At 39.0% G+C, this 16,789-nt stretch overlaps 1 protein-coding gene across 1 annotated transcript in view; it reads left to right on the forward strand.

Moving 5' to 3' along the window:
- Positions 1–16,789, forward strand: part of PGM5 (phosphoglucomutase 5) — a 66,886-nt gene that overhangs the window by 42,772 nt on the left and 7,325 nt on the right. The window contains exons 7-10 of the mRNA XM_039729904.1: positions 762–877; positions 8,707–8,842; positions 9,789–9,972; positions 13,332–13,466. Of these exons, the coding sequence (XP_039585838.1) occupies positions 762–877; positions 8,707–8,842; positions 9,789–9,972; positions 13,332–13,466 (571 nt within the window). The remainder of the gene's footprint in view (positions 1–761; positions 878–8,706; positions 8,843–9,788; positions 9,973–13,331; positions 13,467–16,789) is intronic.

The raw sequence follows: 16,789 nt of genomic DNA on the forward strand, positions 1-16,789 counted from the left end.
TTCTTTAGAGTTGTTGGGTGGGTTTTCTTTCTTTCTGTTCTTTTAGTCCAAGAAATGATTTTTCTCATTATCGTTTATAACAGGAATATTTACCGGTTAACAAGCTGGGGAAAAGAGTGCACATCCAGCTTATAAGGTGGTTAATTTTGGTTCTTGAAAACACCAGCACATCACCCAGATGTGGTGATGAAGCCAGTGAGAGGCTTTCTTGTATTACATGATAGGATGCAGGGAAAATAAATTGAGATTCAGGTTGAGACTAAGAAAGGTTTTTAAAGAACATACTGCTTAATGGAAGCATTCCTGTATTGTCTTGTCTTTGAACACATTGCAGGAAGTAAAAATATCTTTCAACTATTTTGATATTTGACTACCTGTATTTTGTAAAGGAGGGTGCTTCAACATGCTACTTTAACTTCCATTAAAATATTAGTATAACAAAACTGTCCATCCTTAAACTAGCTGTTTCTTGGTCAGTAACAAGGGAAAATACTGGTAAAGCCTATTGAACTGAGGTCCTAAATTTTCGAAAATAATACACTTAATGTATAAATATACTTGGGTTCCAGCTGAAGCTGGGTGCTGAGATGAGGATCAGTTTTGAATGGTAGTGTTGATCTGTTCTTAGTTTTGTTTTTGATTAACTTCTGGTCCAGCTGTCAGGAGATGTAATGAGACCTAGACTATTCCTCAATTGACCTCAGATCCTATGTAAAAAAAGCACAATCTTAATCATATGATGTTTATTGTATGCTTTCCAGAGTGGCAAAAGTTATGAAGGTTCCTGTGTATGAGACACCAGCAGGATGGAGGTATTTTTCCAATCTCATGGACTCTGGACGTTGTTCCCTTTGTGGTGAGGAGAGTTTTGGCACTGGTAAGTAATACATAATCAAAAATTATCACAGACTTAATTTTTCCTGGATGCTTCAAGTCAAACTCAGAACAATCAGCAAATTAGCTGTCTCTCATGTTGAAACAGAGAACTTTCTGTTGTTCACATCTTGAGGTTTGTCTTGTAAATGTGGTGTTCAGCACTTTGAGGCATGAAAAATGTAGAAAATGGATATTCAGCAGAGGTAAGTAATCTTGCTACTGTTCAGACAGCTTTTGGAGGTGCCTGGCATTCTCTTCTGACTTGAACATAATGCAGAAAAGCCTCACTGGTTCCTCTGCAGGTCTTCACAGACTGCGGCAGCATTTGGAGGGATTTTGCCTATATGGAAGCCACGTTTTTTCCTAATGTAATTAGGTGTACAAAATATATCTGATGGTACATCTAAGAAAACTATTTCACGCTTTCCTTTTTGGAACATCACAATTGCTCAAGCATCAGATAAAATAATCATTAGTAGAAATTCAGTTACACATAAGCATTTGTGTTTTCCCTAGGTATTTCTGCCTATCAGTCCCAAGAATCAATCAAACAACAGAATGCAGAACGAATGACAAATTTGAGCCATCAGAAATATAGTATTGACAGTAAGAAATAGAGCAAATAAATGAATGAACTCTGTAGTCTGTAAATGTACACAAACGTGGTTTTAGTTCATGAGAATGATGGAATAAATTTTGGAGTGCTTATTTTTTTTATTTCCTGGATTCTGGCACAGCAGTTCTTCCTTTTTGGTTATCAGTAGGGCTATATTACAAGTCTTTGAAAAAGCACAGACCAGAATAACTTAATAATTTGCCTGGCTGATAGTTTATTCTATATTTTGATGTGAGTTATATGGAGTTCTCTATTTTGAATGTGTAATACCTTGGTTGCAACTCTTTGTAGAAAATTACTTACCATGGAGTGAAACTTGATTACAAATTTCATTTTGCTTTAATTGACTTATGTCAAGTATTAAGTTTGTTGGTTGAGGTCAATTAGAGCAGAATGCTGTTTTAAAAAAAATAATGATACCTTAAACAGCCATAGGCATGGCACTTCATGTATTATCTTCTTGTTTGCTCTGTGGATCTGAGTGCACTATGATGCAATAATGAAAAATATGTTATATTTCTTTGGGTCTTATATGAAAAAAGGAAGAGAATATAGATTCATAATGAATGATAATTTTCTTTTTGTTGTCAATGGGAACCAATGTCCCATGATTGGCAAACTGTATGCCTTCACTATTTGCTCTGAGTGGCGCAGGTGTTATTGCCTTGACTATATCTTCTGAATAGAAACTTCCTCTACAGTGTGTTCTGTGAGGTCATTGAGAGAAGTGTTATTTTGGAGAGAAGGGCAGGAAGATCTTGTACCTTTCAGAATGTACTGCTATTTATTGTGGTGTGTTGTTGAACAGCATCGCCATTAACACAAGAGGTGTGAACTGGGGAGTGTTCAACTCTTACTGCTTTTTAATACTTTTTCACTGGGCCATTTCTGTACCTCTTCCCTCTACATACTGAAGTTCCTCTTGCTCATGCAAAATGAGATACTTTAATGAAATTTGGGTGGTTCTAAAGACATCTGTATGACCTCAGTAGTACACAAATTATTATTAAACTCCTGGCTTCATCATCCTGCTGTAGAAAGTTTAAGTGTGGATTTTAACTAGAAAGAGCTTGTAAGAGTTTTGATGGTGAGTTCCCATATGTTGAAGTATATCCAGATACCTTAGCCCACAGAGTGCAGTTCCTCCTGGTGCATGTAGGCTTATGTGTAGAACAAACAGGAGTGGCCTCTCCACATATGTCCTGACAAACCACTGCCACAGCTCTGTCTCTGATTAGGGAGTTATTATCCATCTTCATCTGATGGTGTTGAGTAGGACTCTTGCAGATGCTTTCTGTCTGAGGGAGAAGAGAGGAATCATTGGTTGTGATCTCTAGAAGCCATGTCTTCTTTTATGAAACTTGCCACTTAAATTTTATGGTGCAGTTTTAAAAAATGACAAACATCAGATTTCCCTTTCATATTGCAAAAGCATGTTTGTCTTGCTAAGCAGAGTGTCCCAAGTATTGGTGGATTTTAGCCCTGGAGATCAGTCATATAGAAAGGGAAATAAAGTGTTTTGATCAACTGTAGCAATGAGACATTATGATCTCTGTAGGTCTAATTTTATTATCCAGAGTATCTGATTGTGTTTGAATTTGGGAAGAGAAACACTCATGGAAGTGCCTCTAAGGTTTGACTGTTCTAGACAGGCAAGAAGATTATCCTGACTTCTCTCTTCGCTTGCAATTGATGTTTTTCTTTGCTTGTATCTTTCTGTGAGGCCTTAAAAAAAAACAGTTGCCTTCTGTACTATAGCCTCTCTTCCAAATTTGCAGGACCTGATCTCAGACTAGTCTCCACATTCTTTACACTCTGTGTTCCTTATATTGTTAATCTGGTTCTTCTATCCTATCATCAATTCTTCAGATTCCTCATAAATCCTGAGTCTTGTAAATGAGTGCTTGAACAACATATTGCTGGCCAGCAGCAATATCTCGGCATCCTGGTATGCTCTGATCAGATTAACTTTGTTGTACCTACAGCACTTAAGTGCAGAAAGCCTCTTGAACTCCAGTTTTATCCAATTCCATCTAAAGGCAAATCTCGACACTCGAGATTCGATCCCATGGGCATCCAGAGAACTTGAGCATGGGGTTTGAATTCCTCAGTTTGTGTGTAGTTGCTGTGTAAAATGTATGAGACAGAAGGAGATTTCCTAAAGATGTTGTGGAGTCTCTGTCACTGGAGATGCTTGAGAACTGTCTGGACTCAATCCTCTGCCGTGTGCTCTGGGATAAGCCTCCTTGAGCAGGGAGATTGAACCAGATGCCCTGTTGTGGTCCCTTCCAACCTGACCTGTTCTGCGATCCTGTGATACTTTTGGGGCAAATTATATAATGACTGTGATGTCTAAAGCTTTTTTTTCTTACTGCCTCAATTTCCTTATCATCTTTGAATTCAATGCAGATGTCTGAAAAGTGTGCTCATATGCCAGGAGGTTTATTTTTAAGACATGTTCTGGTTTGTAGATGACCAGTACTTTAGCAATGTGATCTGTTTTTAGCAGTAAATATTTACCTTATTGCTAATCTTTTAGTAATGTCCTGAGCTGTGTGACCCTCACATGTTTCTGCCACTATTGGGCATTTGAATAAATTTTACAGCTTTTGCCCAATCATGTCTCTTTAGGGCACTGAAATTTGGCACTTCTTTAGCTTTTAGCATGGAATATTTATGTAAGTGTATGATATAGTGATCAGAATGAGAAATTTATAGCTCTCTGTAAGAGAAAGGAGTTTTAAAAATCCAGCTGCTGTCATCAAACTGCATTGGAAATCAATTGCTTGTGTACCCAGGTAATAAAGCCCAGCTGAAATTTCCAAGTAATGTAGAGCCCTGGTTTTATGACATAAGGGACTTTGGTCTGGCAAGTAAATAAAAGCAAAATTTCTGCTATAAAAGGAGAAAAGATGTTGAAAACATCCCATACAGCTGTATTTCCCAAACTTGTTTTCTGGCAGCTGATCTTGGAGCAATACCAATGCTTTAAAAACTTCTTCCATTTTTGTAGCAGTGTGGGGAGCTTGTCAGATGAGGTTAGTAGCTTTCTGGTTCTATGACTAATGCCCAGCACACAGTTCAAAGGAGGGCCTCAGCAGCAGCAATTAGTTTCTAAATTTCATCAGCAAGTTATTAATCAGGATTAGGAGAACTTTGTGGCTGATTTATCTCTCTGCAGTTTAAGCCATTTCAGTAATTGCCACAACTTTCTTAAATTTGCTTGCTTCATCTCCAAATTCCCAGATTCTATTAACATCAACCCCTTTCTCCTGAAAGATTATATGGAAAAAGAGCTAGTGGAGAATATGTGTGATTGCTAACACAAAGTAAAACCACAAATGAGCTATTTGGTTGTCTGTTGCAGTAATACAAATCTAAAATAAGCTTATTAACTTCAAAAAATTATCAGATCAGAATGCCCCTAAATCTCCATTTGCCTAAAATATTGCTAAGTTTCAGCTGGGTGATAAATCTGTAAGACCTGAGTATGTGCAAACAAAAATATTTGGTGTGAGTTTGTGAATTCCTGTGATTTTCTTGTTTTAAAATCACATTTTAAAATCACAGAATGCAGGATGATAAACTAGGATTACTAAATTAGGGAAAAGCAATTACCTTTTATTCATGCATATTACCCACGAGGTTTGCTTTCCCTATCAGAATTGGATGTCTCAGATACAGACAAAATTAGCTTTCACATAGTAGAAAAATCATAATATGAACATATTTGCATGATTTTGCTTTGTTTCTCAAAGTACTGCCTCTGAAGGTTTTTCTTCTGTTTAAGACTGTGGAGTACTGTGGAGTACTTCTCTATGAATGGGAGCATGCTCTGAGAGTTTTGCCCAAGTTGTTTACTCTGAGTCTGGACGTAGCAATTTACTGTAGTAAATATATAACTTTTCCTGCTGTTATATGGAGAAATAATGAATTAACTTAAAAATATGTTCTTGAAACACTTGAATTTCCCTTACCAATGGCAAATTAAATATGAAGGGTTAAGCAGAAAAAATATTAATTTACTCCTCTTTTCTACTGTCTCTTTCTACTTCAGCTCATTGAACAGAATCAGGAATTCATTAATTCCAGGATGTTTCAATTAAAAGTAGCACTGAGAATCATTCTGAGGTTACTCAGACCCTCAAGAAAGCTGGGGGCAGCTTCAGGAATTGCAACTTCAGGAATACAGAGCTGTGAGGTGCCTTTTCCTTCATCCTTTTGCACAGGAGAGGTCTGCCTCTGCAAATTCATTGGATCTGTAGAGCAAAGAATGGTGTTAGCTGAACTGAGGCAGCAGGGTAAAGTACCTCCCTAGCATTTCTACAGTGTGAGCTGGGCAGTAGGACTAAGTTAAGACAGAGCAAGTGAAGACTCCTACAGATGACTCTTGGTAGGTGAAAATCAGAGTAACAAAAGTGCAGAAATAGATTTTCATTTGCTGAAAGAAGGAAGGGCAGTAAGTACAGCAACATATATATGCAGTAACCAAGCTGATGAATGTTCTTAGTTTCACTTCCACTAAGACTACTAACAAACTGAAACACTTCTGGGCACACAGAATTTTTGTCCTTGTATCAGGCTAATATTTTTAATTGGTTATTTTTGATTCTGAAACAGAATCAAGATAACCAGATCCTAGATATCCAGACTTTTGTCTCTGGATTACCTTCTAACTTCTTTCTTTCCAGAGAAGCAATAGTTTATCCCTCTGAGGGACATGCAAGGACAAAGAACATGCCAAATCTGCTAAATGTATATGAAGAATAATACATTCAGCCCTCCTCATATAGATTTATGCACTTCAGCCATACCAGAATAAAGTTCAGAATGTGGCAAAGAGCTCTTCAGAAATGCTTCTGTCTATGTTTCACTAGAACATTTTGGTTCAGTGAAATGTCCTTAAAGTGTTTGCTAAATCAGAACACATCTCTTTAATGCTCAGCGTAGCCCATTGCTCCAGTGTCAAGATATTGACCGTTTTGCTGAAGGACTGCAGTGCTCTTCACTGTACGATTTTCTGGCCTGCAGTCTGCTGAGTGTTATGTAGCAGGAGAATAAATGGTCATTCATATTGGAACAAATTGCTGGGGGGTTAAGCTCAGTTCCATGTCTCCACTTCTTGCTGGTGTCTGTTGAGACACTTAAACCATTTAAATGGCTGGTGATAATGAGCAACAGAGATAGCATTTTAGGCAAAACAGAATTTTTTCTGTGCTAAGGATGAATGGCTGAAAGGAGAGACATACAGAGGCATGCAGGTTAAGAGGGAAAGGAGCAGCCATGGTGCGGCGAGCCTGCTGCTACCAGGGCCTTGCCTGGCTCCCTCACCCTGCCCAGGAGCAGCACCAGGGCTGTCAGCCCCTGCCCCAGCAGTGCTGCATCCGGGCCAGTGTCCAGCTCCCCACAGCCCTGCCATGCTGGGCCAGGGATCCCCCAAAGCCAGGCCTGTCCATGCTCCCACATCCTGGTCTGGCATCGCCCTATCCCCATTCCCAGGAAGTTCCTGATACCCGGAGCTGGGGCTGCCCTGGTGCCCCCGACTGCCCTGCTGTGGGGGTGCTGGGACTGGACAGGCCCTGGCTGCTGGCCTGGCTGCTCGTGCCCAGCTGTTCACAGTCCCCTGAGCATCCGCAGCCCCTGTGGTGATGTGATGACTTTTGTTGCTGTTACCAGAGGAGCAATATATGGGCAGATGTGAAAGCTCTGTTCTAGATGTCTCTTTTGGTGGTAGGGGTAGAAGCCTGCACCATTATCTGGGAGCAGACTCTTGGCTTTGGTGACAATGACTGTGACTCTGCTGCCTGCTTTGCCTACAAGTAAGCTTACTTTATTATACATAGGACATAGTGCTGGTGTTCCTGTAGAAGATATCCTTTAGCTGATCTAGCATATTACTGCAGTGAGGGAGTAGAAGAGGTGACAGTTTTTCACCGGATTAACAGCTTCTGTTCATCAGTTTGTATTATGGGTGCTGTCCTCTGCCAGTAGCAAAACACTGCTATTTTGACAGATGGCTGTCTGTGTGGACCTTGCAGGCTGTTATGTAAAGCCAAGCCATACAAAGCAGTCTTGCTGCTGCAACAAGATTTTTGTATTTGAGGAAGGAGAATTCTTCAGAAAACAGATTTTCAGCCTAAGAGTTTTTAGATTCTTCTCTGATGGATTTTGTTAACTATCTTCTAAAGACAGATAATTTAATTGGTTAACCTCCATCAGTAGGTACTTCATGGAGTAAACAAAACTTCTGAATTAGTGCACTTGCTTTGTATTCATGGTTTAAATAATGTGTGACTAGCAGAAAACCCTAAGACTGCAGCCAACAAACTTTAACCAAATTTCATAGTATTATGCCGGAGCAATGGCTACATGTTTGATATCTCTTCAAGTTTCTTGAGTCTTTTAGCTTATATAATTGCTATCAGTATTTACTGAGTGCCAGCGGTCTTGGATCTTACTTAGGTCTGAGACTACATGTTGAATCATGCGGGGAATTCCAAAACTATTCCTAGGCATCTTTGTTGGAACAATTTCTCTCTTCATGAATACAAACTTGTGAAGGGATCTAGATAAGAGCATCCAGTCTTCTTTAGCACTGAGAGGTGTGAAGAAATATAAAAATGGGAACAGTCCCGCTCTCTGGCTTGCTTGTTTGATTTTTTTTTTTTCACTCTGGAAGAATCTTTTCAAGCACTTGTGGTTGTCCTGACTGGAGGTCATGAACATTCTGGAAATAGAACTTCCCATTCCATAAAAATTGTTTCTCTGTGGTTTGACATCTGCAAATGAACATCTGCGGAGATAAGGAGATGCTGTTGAGCTTGACTCTCATAAAGGAGAATATTCTGGCTCATGGCTGGGGTTCACTTATCTAGCCCAGTTCTGGGAAACAGCAGCAGAGATGTGAAAACACTGAATATCAGTTAGAAGGAATAATGACTACAAATGTTTTCAAACTGCTACTGTTTCTATTCAAGTACTTGTACATATTTTTATTTAACTTTACAAGTATGGGCTTTGTCATGCATCAATAGATCACAGTTTAAGCATTAGTTCTGATTTTCTGTGTAGAACATATCAGAGGTGCTGGGGCTAGTACTATTGATTGCTATTATGTGACATACACAGTTAAATGAGACATTTTCCCAGCCTTCTTACCTTGTTTTCTGATTTGCAGTGATACCAAATAATGTGCTTAATGTCTGTCTCTGTAGGGTCTGACCACCTTCGAGAGAAAGATGGACTGTGGGCTGTGCTAGTTTGGCTTTCAATCCTAGCAGCTCGAAGGCAGAGTGTGGAGGACATTGTCAGGGATCACTGGGCAAGATTTGGTCGGCACTACTACTGCAGGTGAGAAAAATGAGGAAAAGGCACTTCTGCAGCTGGTACGAGAATTCTGCCACAATCATTGCTAGTTTAGATGTGCTTGGCTGCCCTTAGGTGTGCATTTGCTGTGCCTACGGAATGAAGATGTACCACAGGTCAAGACTGTTTTGTAGACAGCCTTTTGCAGAGGAGTAAGTGTCAGAAAAAGGAGCTACATGTATATGTCACTGGTAGCATATGACTAATTGAATTTTTAAATATTGAATGGCAGAAAGATTTGAATTATTTACTTGTGGAATATATAGGTGCACCTTGTTACATGATGTTGAAAAAGAAACATAATCCCAGCAAGATTTGCTCCTACATTTTTTTATGTAAGTGCTTCCATGTGACATTGTTTTAGTAAGAGCTGAAACCTATGCCTGTTTCCAATTCAGGATAACTCCTCCAAAGATACAAACATTGACTTATTTTTATTAAGGTCTCAATATGGTGAGTTCTAGCTGTCATTTTCAGCTTTGCTTCTGCCTCTTTCTTAATCCAGACTTAATCCAGGGTTTGCCATTTGTAAGATTTTTTGCACACAGCTGTTCCTTAAAATTTGTAGCAAAATTTTCTCTATTTCACTTGTCTGTTGAGACTGCACTGATTGTGTCATTAAGTTTTGAAAGCTAGCTGTGTATTTTCTATGTTGCTTTAGAAATTGCGTTTTCTAGATGCTTTCTGTTGATTTAGAGTCAGGTGGCCAATACAGAACTATGGTTGCACACATGTAATGGTTAGATGGCACAGGACTTGCATGTGTGTGCTGGTTTCATTTGCAATCAGTACTTCAGGGGTACACTTCTGATTTTTGAAGTAAGCAGTAAATTGCTAACTGTGAGTGTATAGAGTTCTCTGAAAGCAGAACTGTCTTCTCAGCTCTGGGGACTTACTTTCTGGTTCTACCTTTTTTTGATATATGTGCAAGGTTTGATTATGAAGCACTGGAACCCAGAACAGCGTATTTCATAATGAGAGACCTGGAAGCTTTGATCACTGACAAATCATTCAGCCATCAGCAGTTTGCTGTGGGTAACAATATCTACAGTGTGGAAAGAACAGACAGCTTTGAGTACATAGATCCTGTGGATGGCACTGTGACCAAAAGACAGGTATGGCTGTAGTGGTGGATTAGCAAAGTTTTGCAGCTGTCATATTGTCTCCAACAGTGTTGTTTCTAAAGTTCAGCTGGCAAGACTGACCATTTATTTATGGGTTGGTGTTTCCTTTGCTGTGGTAGATACTGCATTTCCTACTTAAGATTAGCTCAGTCTGGATAAAATAACCCACCTTTAGTTTATCTTGGGCTTGCTGTATATAACTAGAGACAGTAGTGTCAGAGTGAGTATAGGATGGGATAAAGTCCCTATTGAAAGCAATGTGTGTATAGGGAGGTTTCCTTTTCCAGAACAGTGGAAAATATCATACAGAAAGAAGATCTTTCCTTTTTATATTTTCTGTCTGAAATCTCCACTGGCTATACATTAAAAATTAAAAAAAAATAAATTCTTGTTCGTGGTTACCCATAGGATTTACATGACTGAGATGCAGTATCTATTGTAGCCAGTAGGATGCAGAAGACTTCAGAAGGTTGTAGCCTATGCAGGCATATTTGACTTACCTAGTGCAAATTACCAGCTCTTTCTGGACTCTGTCTATACTGAGATTCCTTGGTTACCAGGAACTGCAGTTCAACCTGAGCCTTCAGTGTTTGGAAATTCATTATGTGCTCGAAAGAAACCATGTACTTTTACCAGGTGTGAATTTACATTCAAGTAACTTGAATATAAGTTGTGACTCCTATTAAAGTTTGTCCTGATTTTATCCTGTTTATGTATTTATGGTCGTGGTTTCTCTGGTTTTTAAATTATTTGACCTAAACAGACCCTAGGAAATTATATTGCAAGCCATTAAAACTATTGTCATGCCTTTCAGCTCAGAGTCTTTGTAGTTTCCATTCATCATTGCATCCAGAAAATATGAGCAGCCTATCTGCCACTGAGCTACTTTCTTGTTGCATATTACTACTGAAACAAGATATGAGGATATTGTCATATCCAAGTCTAGTGGAAAATTACAGACATGGCAAACTCGTGACCTTTGTTCAAAAAGCAGCTTGTGAATTTTAATTGCACTTTTCTTTCCCTTAATTTTTTCATCCAAAGCACTTACTCTATATGGAAATATAATTGCTAATCATATCACCATGGAACACAAACAGAGAAACATGACTTGGCTTGTTTTCAGACAGACTCTGAAGGGAAGCCCATAAAACCAGAAAGCATGTCTTTTTCATAGGGAGTAGCTCCTATTTATTCAGAGTACAGTTCAACCAGTTTGTCCTTTGGCAAGGACACATTCCTAGCTTTGTGTGTCTGCAGCCTCAGTGGGATTCTCCAAGCACACTAAATTGGAAAGGATATTGATCTATGCAAATGAAACAACAGTCCACTGCTGCCATTTTCCTCGGATAACTTGCTCATCATCTAAATGTGGCTCTTTCAGACTATCATAGGCTTTGTGTGGATTTTTCGGCTAAGTGTTCAAGAGCATGTGCAGGTTTTATTCCCCAGAACATAGGGGTGAGAGATTTATATTCAGTGTAACTGCCATGTGTTGTGTATGAGAAGCTGGCTACATAGTAATTATTCAGTGTTAATAAACAACATATTCAGGAAAAAACACAGTAACAGGAAAATAGGCAAACAATAAACACAGACTGTTGCTTCTAATTAATTCTGTTTCTTGAAACCCATGAATATTGTTTATCATTCTGCAATAATGAGACTTAAAATCAAATGAAACATTCTGTTGTTCCTGAAGACTTCTAATTTTTAACACTGTGTTTTGTTGCACACATCAGCACATAACAATACTGCTCCTGAGGGTCCAGCAAGCAGGGGATGGGACCAGTGGCATTTTTGTGTAAAATTTGAATTGTAAGGATGAGAGGTAAAAGTTGGCCATTATACTAGGAGACAAAAGGCTCCAGGGAGACCCTGTTGTGACCTTTCAGTACTTCAAGGGGGCTTGTAAAAAATATGAGGACAACTCTGTTAGCTGAGCCTGTTCCAGTAGTACAAGTGGTAATGGCTTTAAACTAAAAGAGTAAATTTAGACTAGATATAAGGAAGACTTTTTTTATTTTTTTATTTTTACAATGGAAGTGGTGGGACACTGGAACAGGTTGTCCAGAGAGATAGTGGATGCCCCATCCTTAGAATCATTCAAGGTCAAGTTGAATGGGGCTCTGAGAAACCAAATCTGATTGAAGATGTCCCTGCCCACTGCTGTGAACATAATGACCTGATGACATCAGGACTGGATGACCTTTAGAAGTCCTTTCCAACCCAAACCATTCTATGATTCTGTGATTATCAAACAATGCTTTATATGGTGCTAAAGATGTTTTGGCATATATCTGAGGAAGCAAAGGTTTTACTTAGGTTTTACTTACACTTTAGAATATTGACACACTGCATTTCCAACATCAGTGTCTTGTTAAGCTGCTGATAAAACTGAAAAAATAAAATGCATTTCTTTTAATTATCTTCTTTCAATTTTAATGGTTTACTGCCCTTTAAACAGAAGTAGCAAGGATCTCAGTTTGCGCACTAGACCTTTGACAGCAGAAGAACAAGGGGAAGAAAAGTTCAGTGGCTTATCAGAGGTTGTACTTAGTCTAAGGATACCATTTACATAAAGGGAACTAGAATGTGTATTAGCTCACAGATGGTAGAATATGGCAACACTACAACTATTTATCTGTGCAATTTAGTCCTCCAGCCTTACTGGCCTTCCTGTACAGAAACTGAATCCAAGAATATGGCCTGTGGTGTGTAAAAAAAGTGTTCATATATGCAGTACAACAGGAGGGAGGAGAAAGGAAAAAAATGTGAAAATGGCAGCAAAGAGCAAATTTTTATTTAATTAAAGAATTAATCCTCTTTATTATGCACACAGTTAATGTGCATTAATGTACTTGAAATTAATTAACACCTTAAGTTTACCAAATTGTGCTATAGACTTATTGAAATTCTTGTGTTCATATATTGATGTGTAGTATTTGAGAGGTAGCAGTTGGTCCTGTCTTTTATATTCACTACGGACAACTATTTTTTGATCCAGGGATTCCGTAGCTGTTTTGTAGGCCACTTACCTTTAGTGATCTTATGACCTATTTCTCAGGCCATTGATTTTGTGCTCTGCCATGCAGAGTAAGAGTAAATCAAGTAAAAGAATTAAAAACATCAGTAAGAGAGTATTTGTTACTAGGAGTGGGAGGGAATGCACAACATCATTTCTAATGTTCAGAGGGGAAAAAAGAGTAATGAGTGTGTTGTCCAAAGTTGTGGGGAAAGAAGAATGGCATCCAGATGACTCTTCCTTTCACTTTTATTTTGGTGCAGTGGCTGGTGATTTGTTTAGGTACTGTGACCTTACATATATGATGTTCCTTCTCCTTTCCTAGGGGCTGCGGATTATTTTTTCAGATGCTTCCAGACTCATCTTCAGAATGAGTGCTTCTAGTCATGTGAGAGCTACTCTGCGAATCTATGCAGAGAGTTATGAAAAGGATCCTAGCCAACACAATAAGGAACCACAGGTAATGCAGTAGGATTGTAGTAAGTCAGTAAGTAAAGCACTGCCTCAGTAACAGCCGTGGCTACGGGTTTTCGTGTTTGATCAGAAGCAACATTCAATGCTTTGACCTATGTACTGTGTTTGTAGATGATTTCCCTAGTCTTGTAAGTACACCTTTTGAGGAAGGGCCATCAGTTTTAATATGTATTGGTGTAATATCTAACACAGCAGAAATGTCAAGGGCTGAGATGTCTCATGTTAAATGCTGGGCAATGACTTCAAGTCTGGCAAGAAAAGTCATTCTAGTTAGAATTTTTTTCCAGAATTTTTTTCAAGTTGTGATTTGATTTATGGAACATTATTTTTAAAATAAGACAACCATTTCTGAAGCAGATTATCTGAGAGCCACTTAATTAGGGCATCCCAAGGATTCTTCACAGAGTACAGTTAGGAAATACGGATACCAGAGTCTAAACTATGTATGGATTCCCTGTGAGGGAAAGACTTGCAGCTGTCTAAGAATTATCTCATGTCATAACCAGACTTTTTCCTAAGAAGAGTGAATGTTAAGATCAAGTTGCTGGATGTTCCAGCAGAATTAATAAAATAAATCACACTTCACACTCTCAGGTTCTTCTCAGTAAATGTTCTTTATGCTGTGATATACAAGAGAGGACTAAGGATATTTCATGGAAAAGAAGTTAAGCATTTGGCTTGTAATAAATCAAAGCTCTGTAGTTTTAAGTCTAATGTAGTTGCGTCTTTATGACTGGAATGCAAATGCAAATCTACAAAAACATATATGCTGTCAAATGAATTTGAACCCTAGGTAAGTATTTGATGTTTCACCGGATTCTGACCATAAACTTAGTGAGTGTATTCTTATGCTATTAAACAGTCATGTATCAGTCACGAAAAGTGCTTCAGTTGTCACAGAAATGTTGCAGACCCTATGCCTGCATTTGATACGATCTATCAAATTCTGCTTGCATTTGCTTGAGAGAGGTGTGTGAAGTCTCACCAGAATACAGACAATGTCCAGGGAGCAGCAGGAATGGGTCTGCTGCACAAGGCAGTAGACATCCAGACTTGCTGCACCACAGGCAGTACCCTCCTTGTCCAGGGCACAGTCCTACGGCAAGAAAGGGAGGAGGACAGGGCAGCTCTCTGGCATCCCTCAACAAGTGATGGATCAGATGCAGGAGTCATCTGGGGCAGCAGAAGATGGTACCAGAGACCAGAGACAAAGCTAGAGACAAGGATTAATAGACCTGCTCAGGAGACAGGATCAAAGTCAAAACTGGAGACAAAATACAGCATATATCCAAGCAGTCTTTCAGGGAAAGAAGCTGCCTGTGGCATGGGCCTGAGGTCCAACCAGGCAGCAGAGGCAGAGATAAGGCCGGAGACAGAGCGCTCCTACCGCTTAGCTCAGGCAGGGACCAACACCCCTGGGACAGGCTGTAATGGGCCTTGGCCAGGGTGCAGGGGAAGGTCCTCAGGGGATCCTAAGCAGGCCAGCAGGGCTTATGACTGTCCTTGAGGATTTCAGTTTGGTCTTTTATTCAGCGCACCAAAATGGTCTGTTATTCCCAAGGACAGAAAAAAGGCTGGAAGGGACTTTTTTTTCTGTATTGGTAACAGAGCCTGTCAGATTGCAGCACTTTCGGCTGTTTAATCAGGATATTCACTAGCAAACAAATAATCCCAGGGGTAGAAACGTCATTGCCTTGAAACTTGCTACAGGGACTTTCCTGCATTTATGCAGTGCAGACAGGCATTTTAATATCCAGACTGCCTCAGGAAATACAGGGTACTGTAAACACCCTCCTCATCTCCTGCCATGTGCATAACATCTGGGGTAGATAGAAGTTTCATCTCAATTAATACAATAAATTCTTTATTCGGTTTCTCATTGCATAATATTGCACAGTTCCCACTGCTTCTCTTTCCATGCCCTGGCTGCCTGCTTTGCCAACAACATGAGTGCATTACAAACAACAAACTCATAGATTGTATCCGACAGGCAGATGGCAGACTTCAAGACAGTGTATAAATTTTAGGAGATCCTCATGTACAAAAATAACTAAACATTTCCCAGGAGAACATTTGGTAGTCTTCAGTGAAGTATGTAAAAAAATGTGAATAAAATACTCCTTTTTCAGAAAACAGCATTGCTAGGAAGGGGTGCCATAGTTTTCCTGATACTGTAATTCCTTTATTCAGTTTGCTTTAAAGTTCATACTAATATGCACACATCTAAAAGAGTGTTTCAAGAACTTTGTTGCCTATTTGCTGTCAGTAATAGGAACACAGCATATATGTAAATGGTTTGTTATGGAAAAAGCACTGACATAAAGGAGTATGTTAAGTATATACATATACCTTATGTATTACCTTATGATATTTAAGAAAGTTGTTACATTTTGAATGATAAAGACATATTTTTCTTCAGCTGAAGAGACAATTGTATGTGGTTTCTGTATTATTGCACTCTTTCTGAAACAGCTGATCAAGAAAATCTCCCTTCCATACCTTTTATATCATAAACCAAGACAAGATTATTTGAGGTTGGCTGCTTAAGTAAATATTCAGATGGTCCTGTTTATATCACCATGTCTTTCCAGCATCTTATTTCAGATAATGCACTGCTCCATGTTTTTGTCTGGTGATAATTCCAGTCAAAACCTGAATGAAAAGGCAAAAATACCTTGATAGATCATTTGCTTTTTGTCGCAGAAAATGTCTCCGTCTTGACAGGCAACTCAGTCGTGTTGGAGGTTCTCTTTTGTGGAATCATTATGGTAATTAGCTTGATTTTGCCTCATACCAGCATTCTTTCCCTGCCCCCTTTCCTTTTCCAGACAAAGTAATTTCCAAAATTAATCATCCAGCTTTACAGTAGTGTTCAAGTTCTTTTATTTTGCTTCTGTAGTCTTTGACACTGTAGCTTCTGATGGCGAATCTTTCACAGATAAGTAAACGTCTGAACTACATTTTCCAGTTTACATGTTGAGATGTGCATATTATTCTGGGACACTAATTGTGGCATTTTTTGAGTTGAAGTGGACCTCCTTGACCTTTTGTTCCAGTTTATATGTAGGCCTGTATGTGCTGTAAACAATAGGTATTAATGAATGTAAGAGTCACCCAAATAATATTTTAGTAATACTTTCTAGCTAGAGTAGAGCATAGACAACTTCCTGATCTACAACAAAAGACTTCAGGGGAAAGTGGTAAACTATGCCAATAATGTATGTTTGAGGTCATGGACAAATGTGAATAGCCATTGGCTGTTGAATCATCTGTTTAAAGAAATTTGCAGAGTCATCTTCATGGACATCT

The sequence above is a fragment of the Passer montanus genome, unplaced genomic scaffold (genome assembly GCF_014805655.1).
Source record: "Passer montanus isolate IOZ18808 unplaced genomic scaffold, ASM1480565v1 scaffold7, whole genome shotgun sequence".
In the NCBI taxonomy this organism is placed as follows: Eukaryota; Metazoa; Chordata; class Aves; order Passeriformes; family Passeridae; genus Passer; species Passer montanus.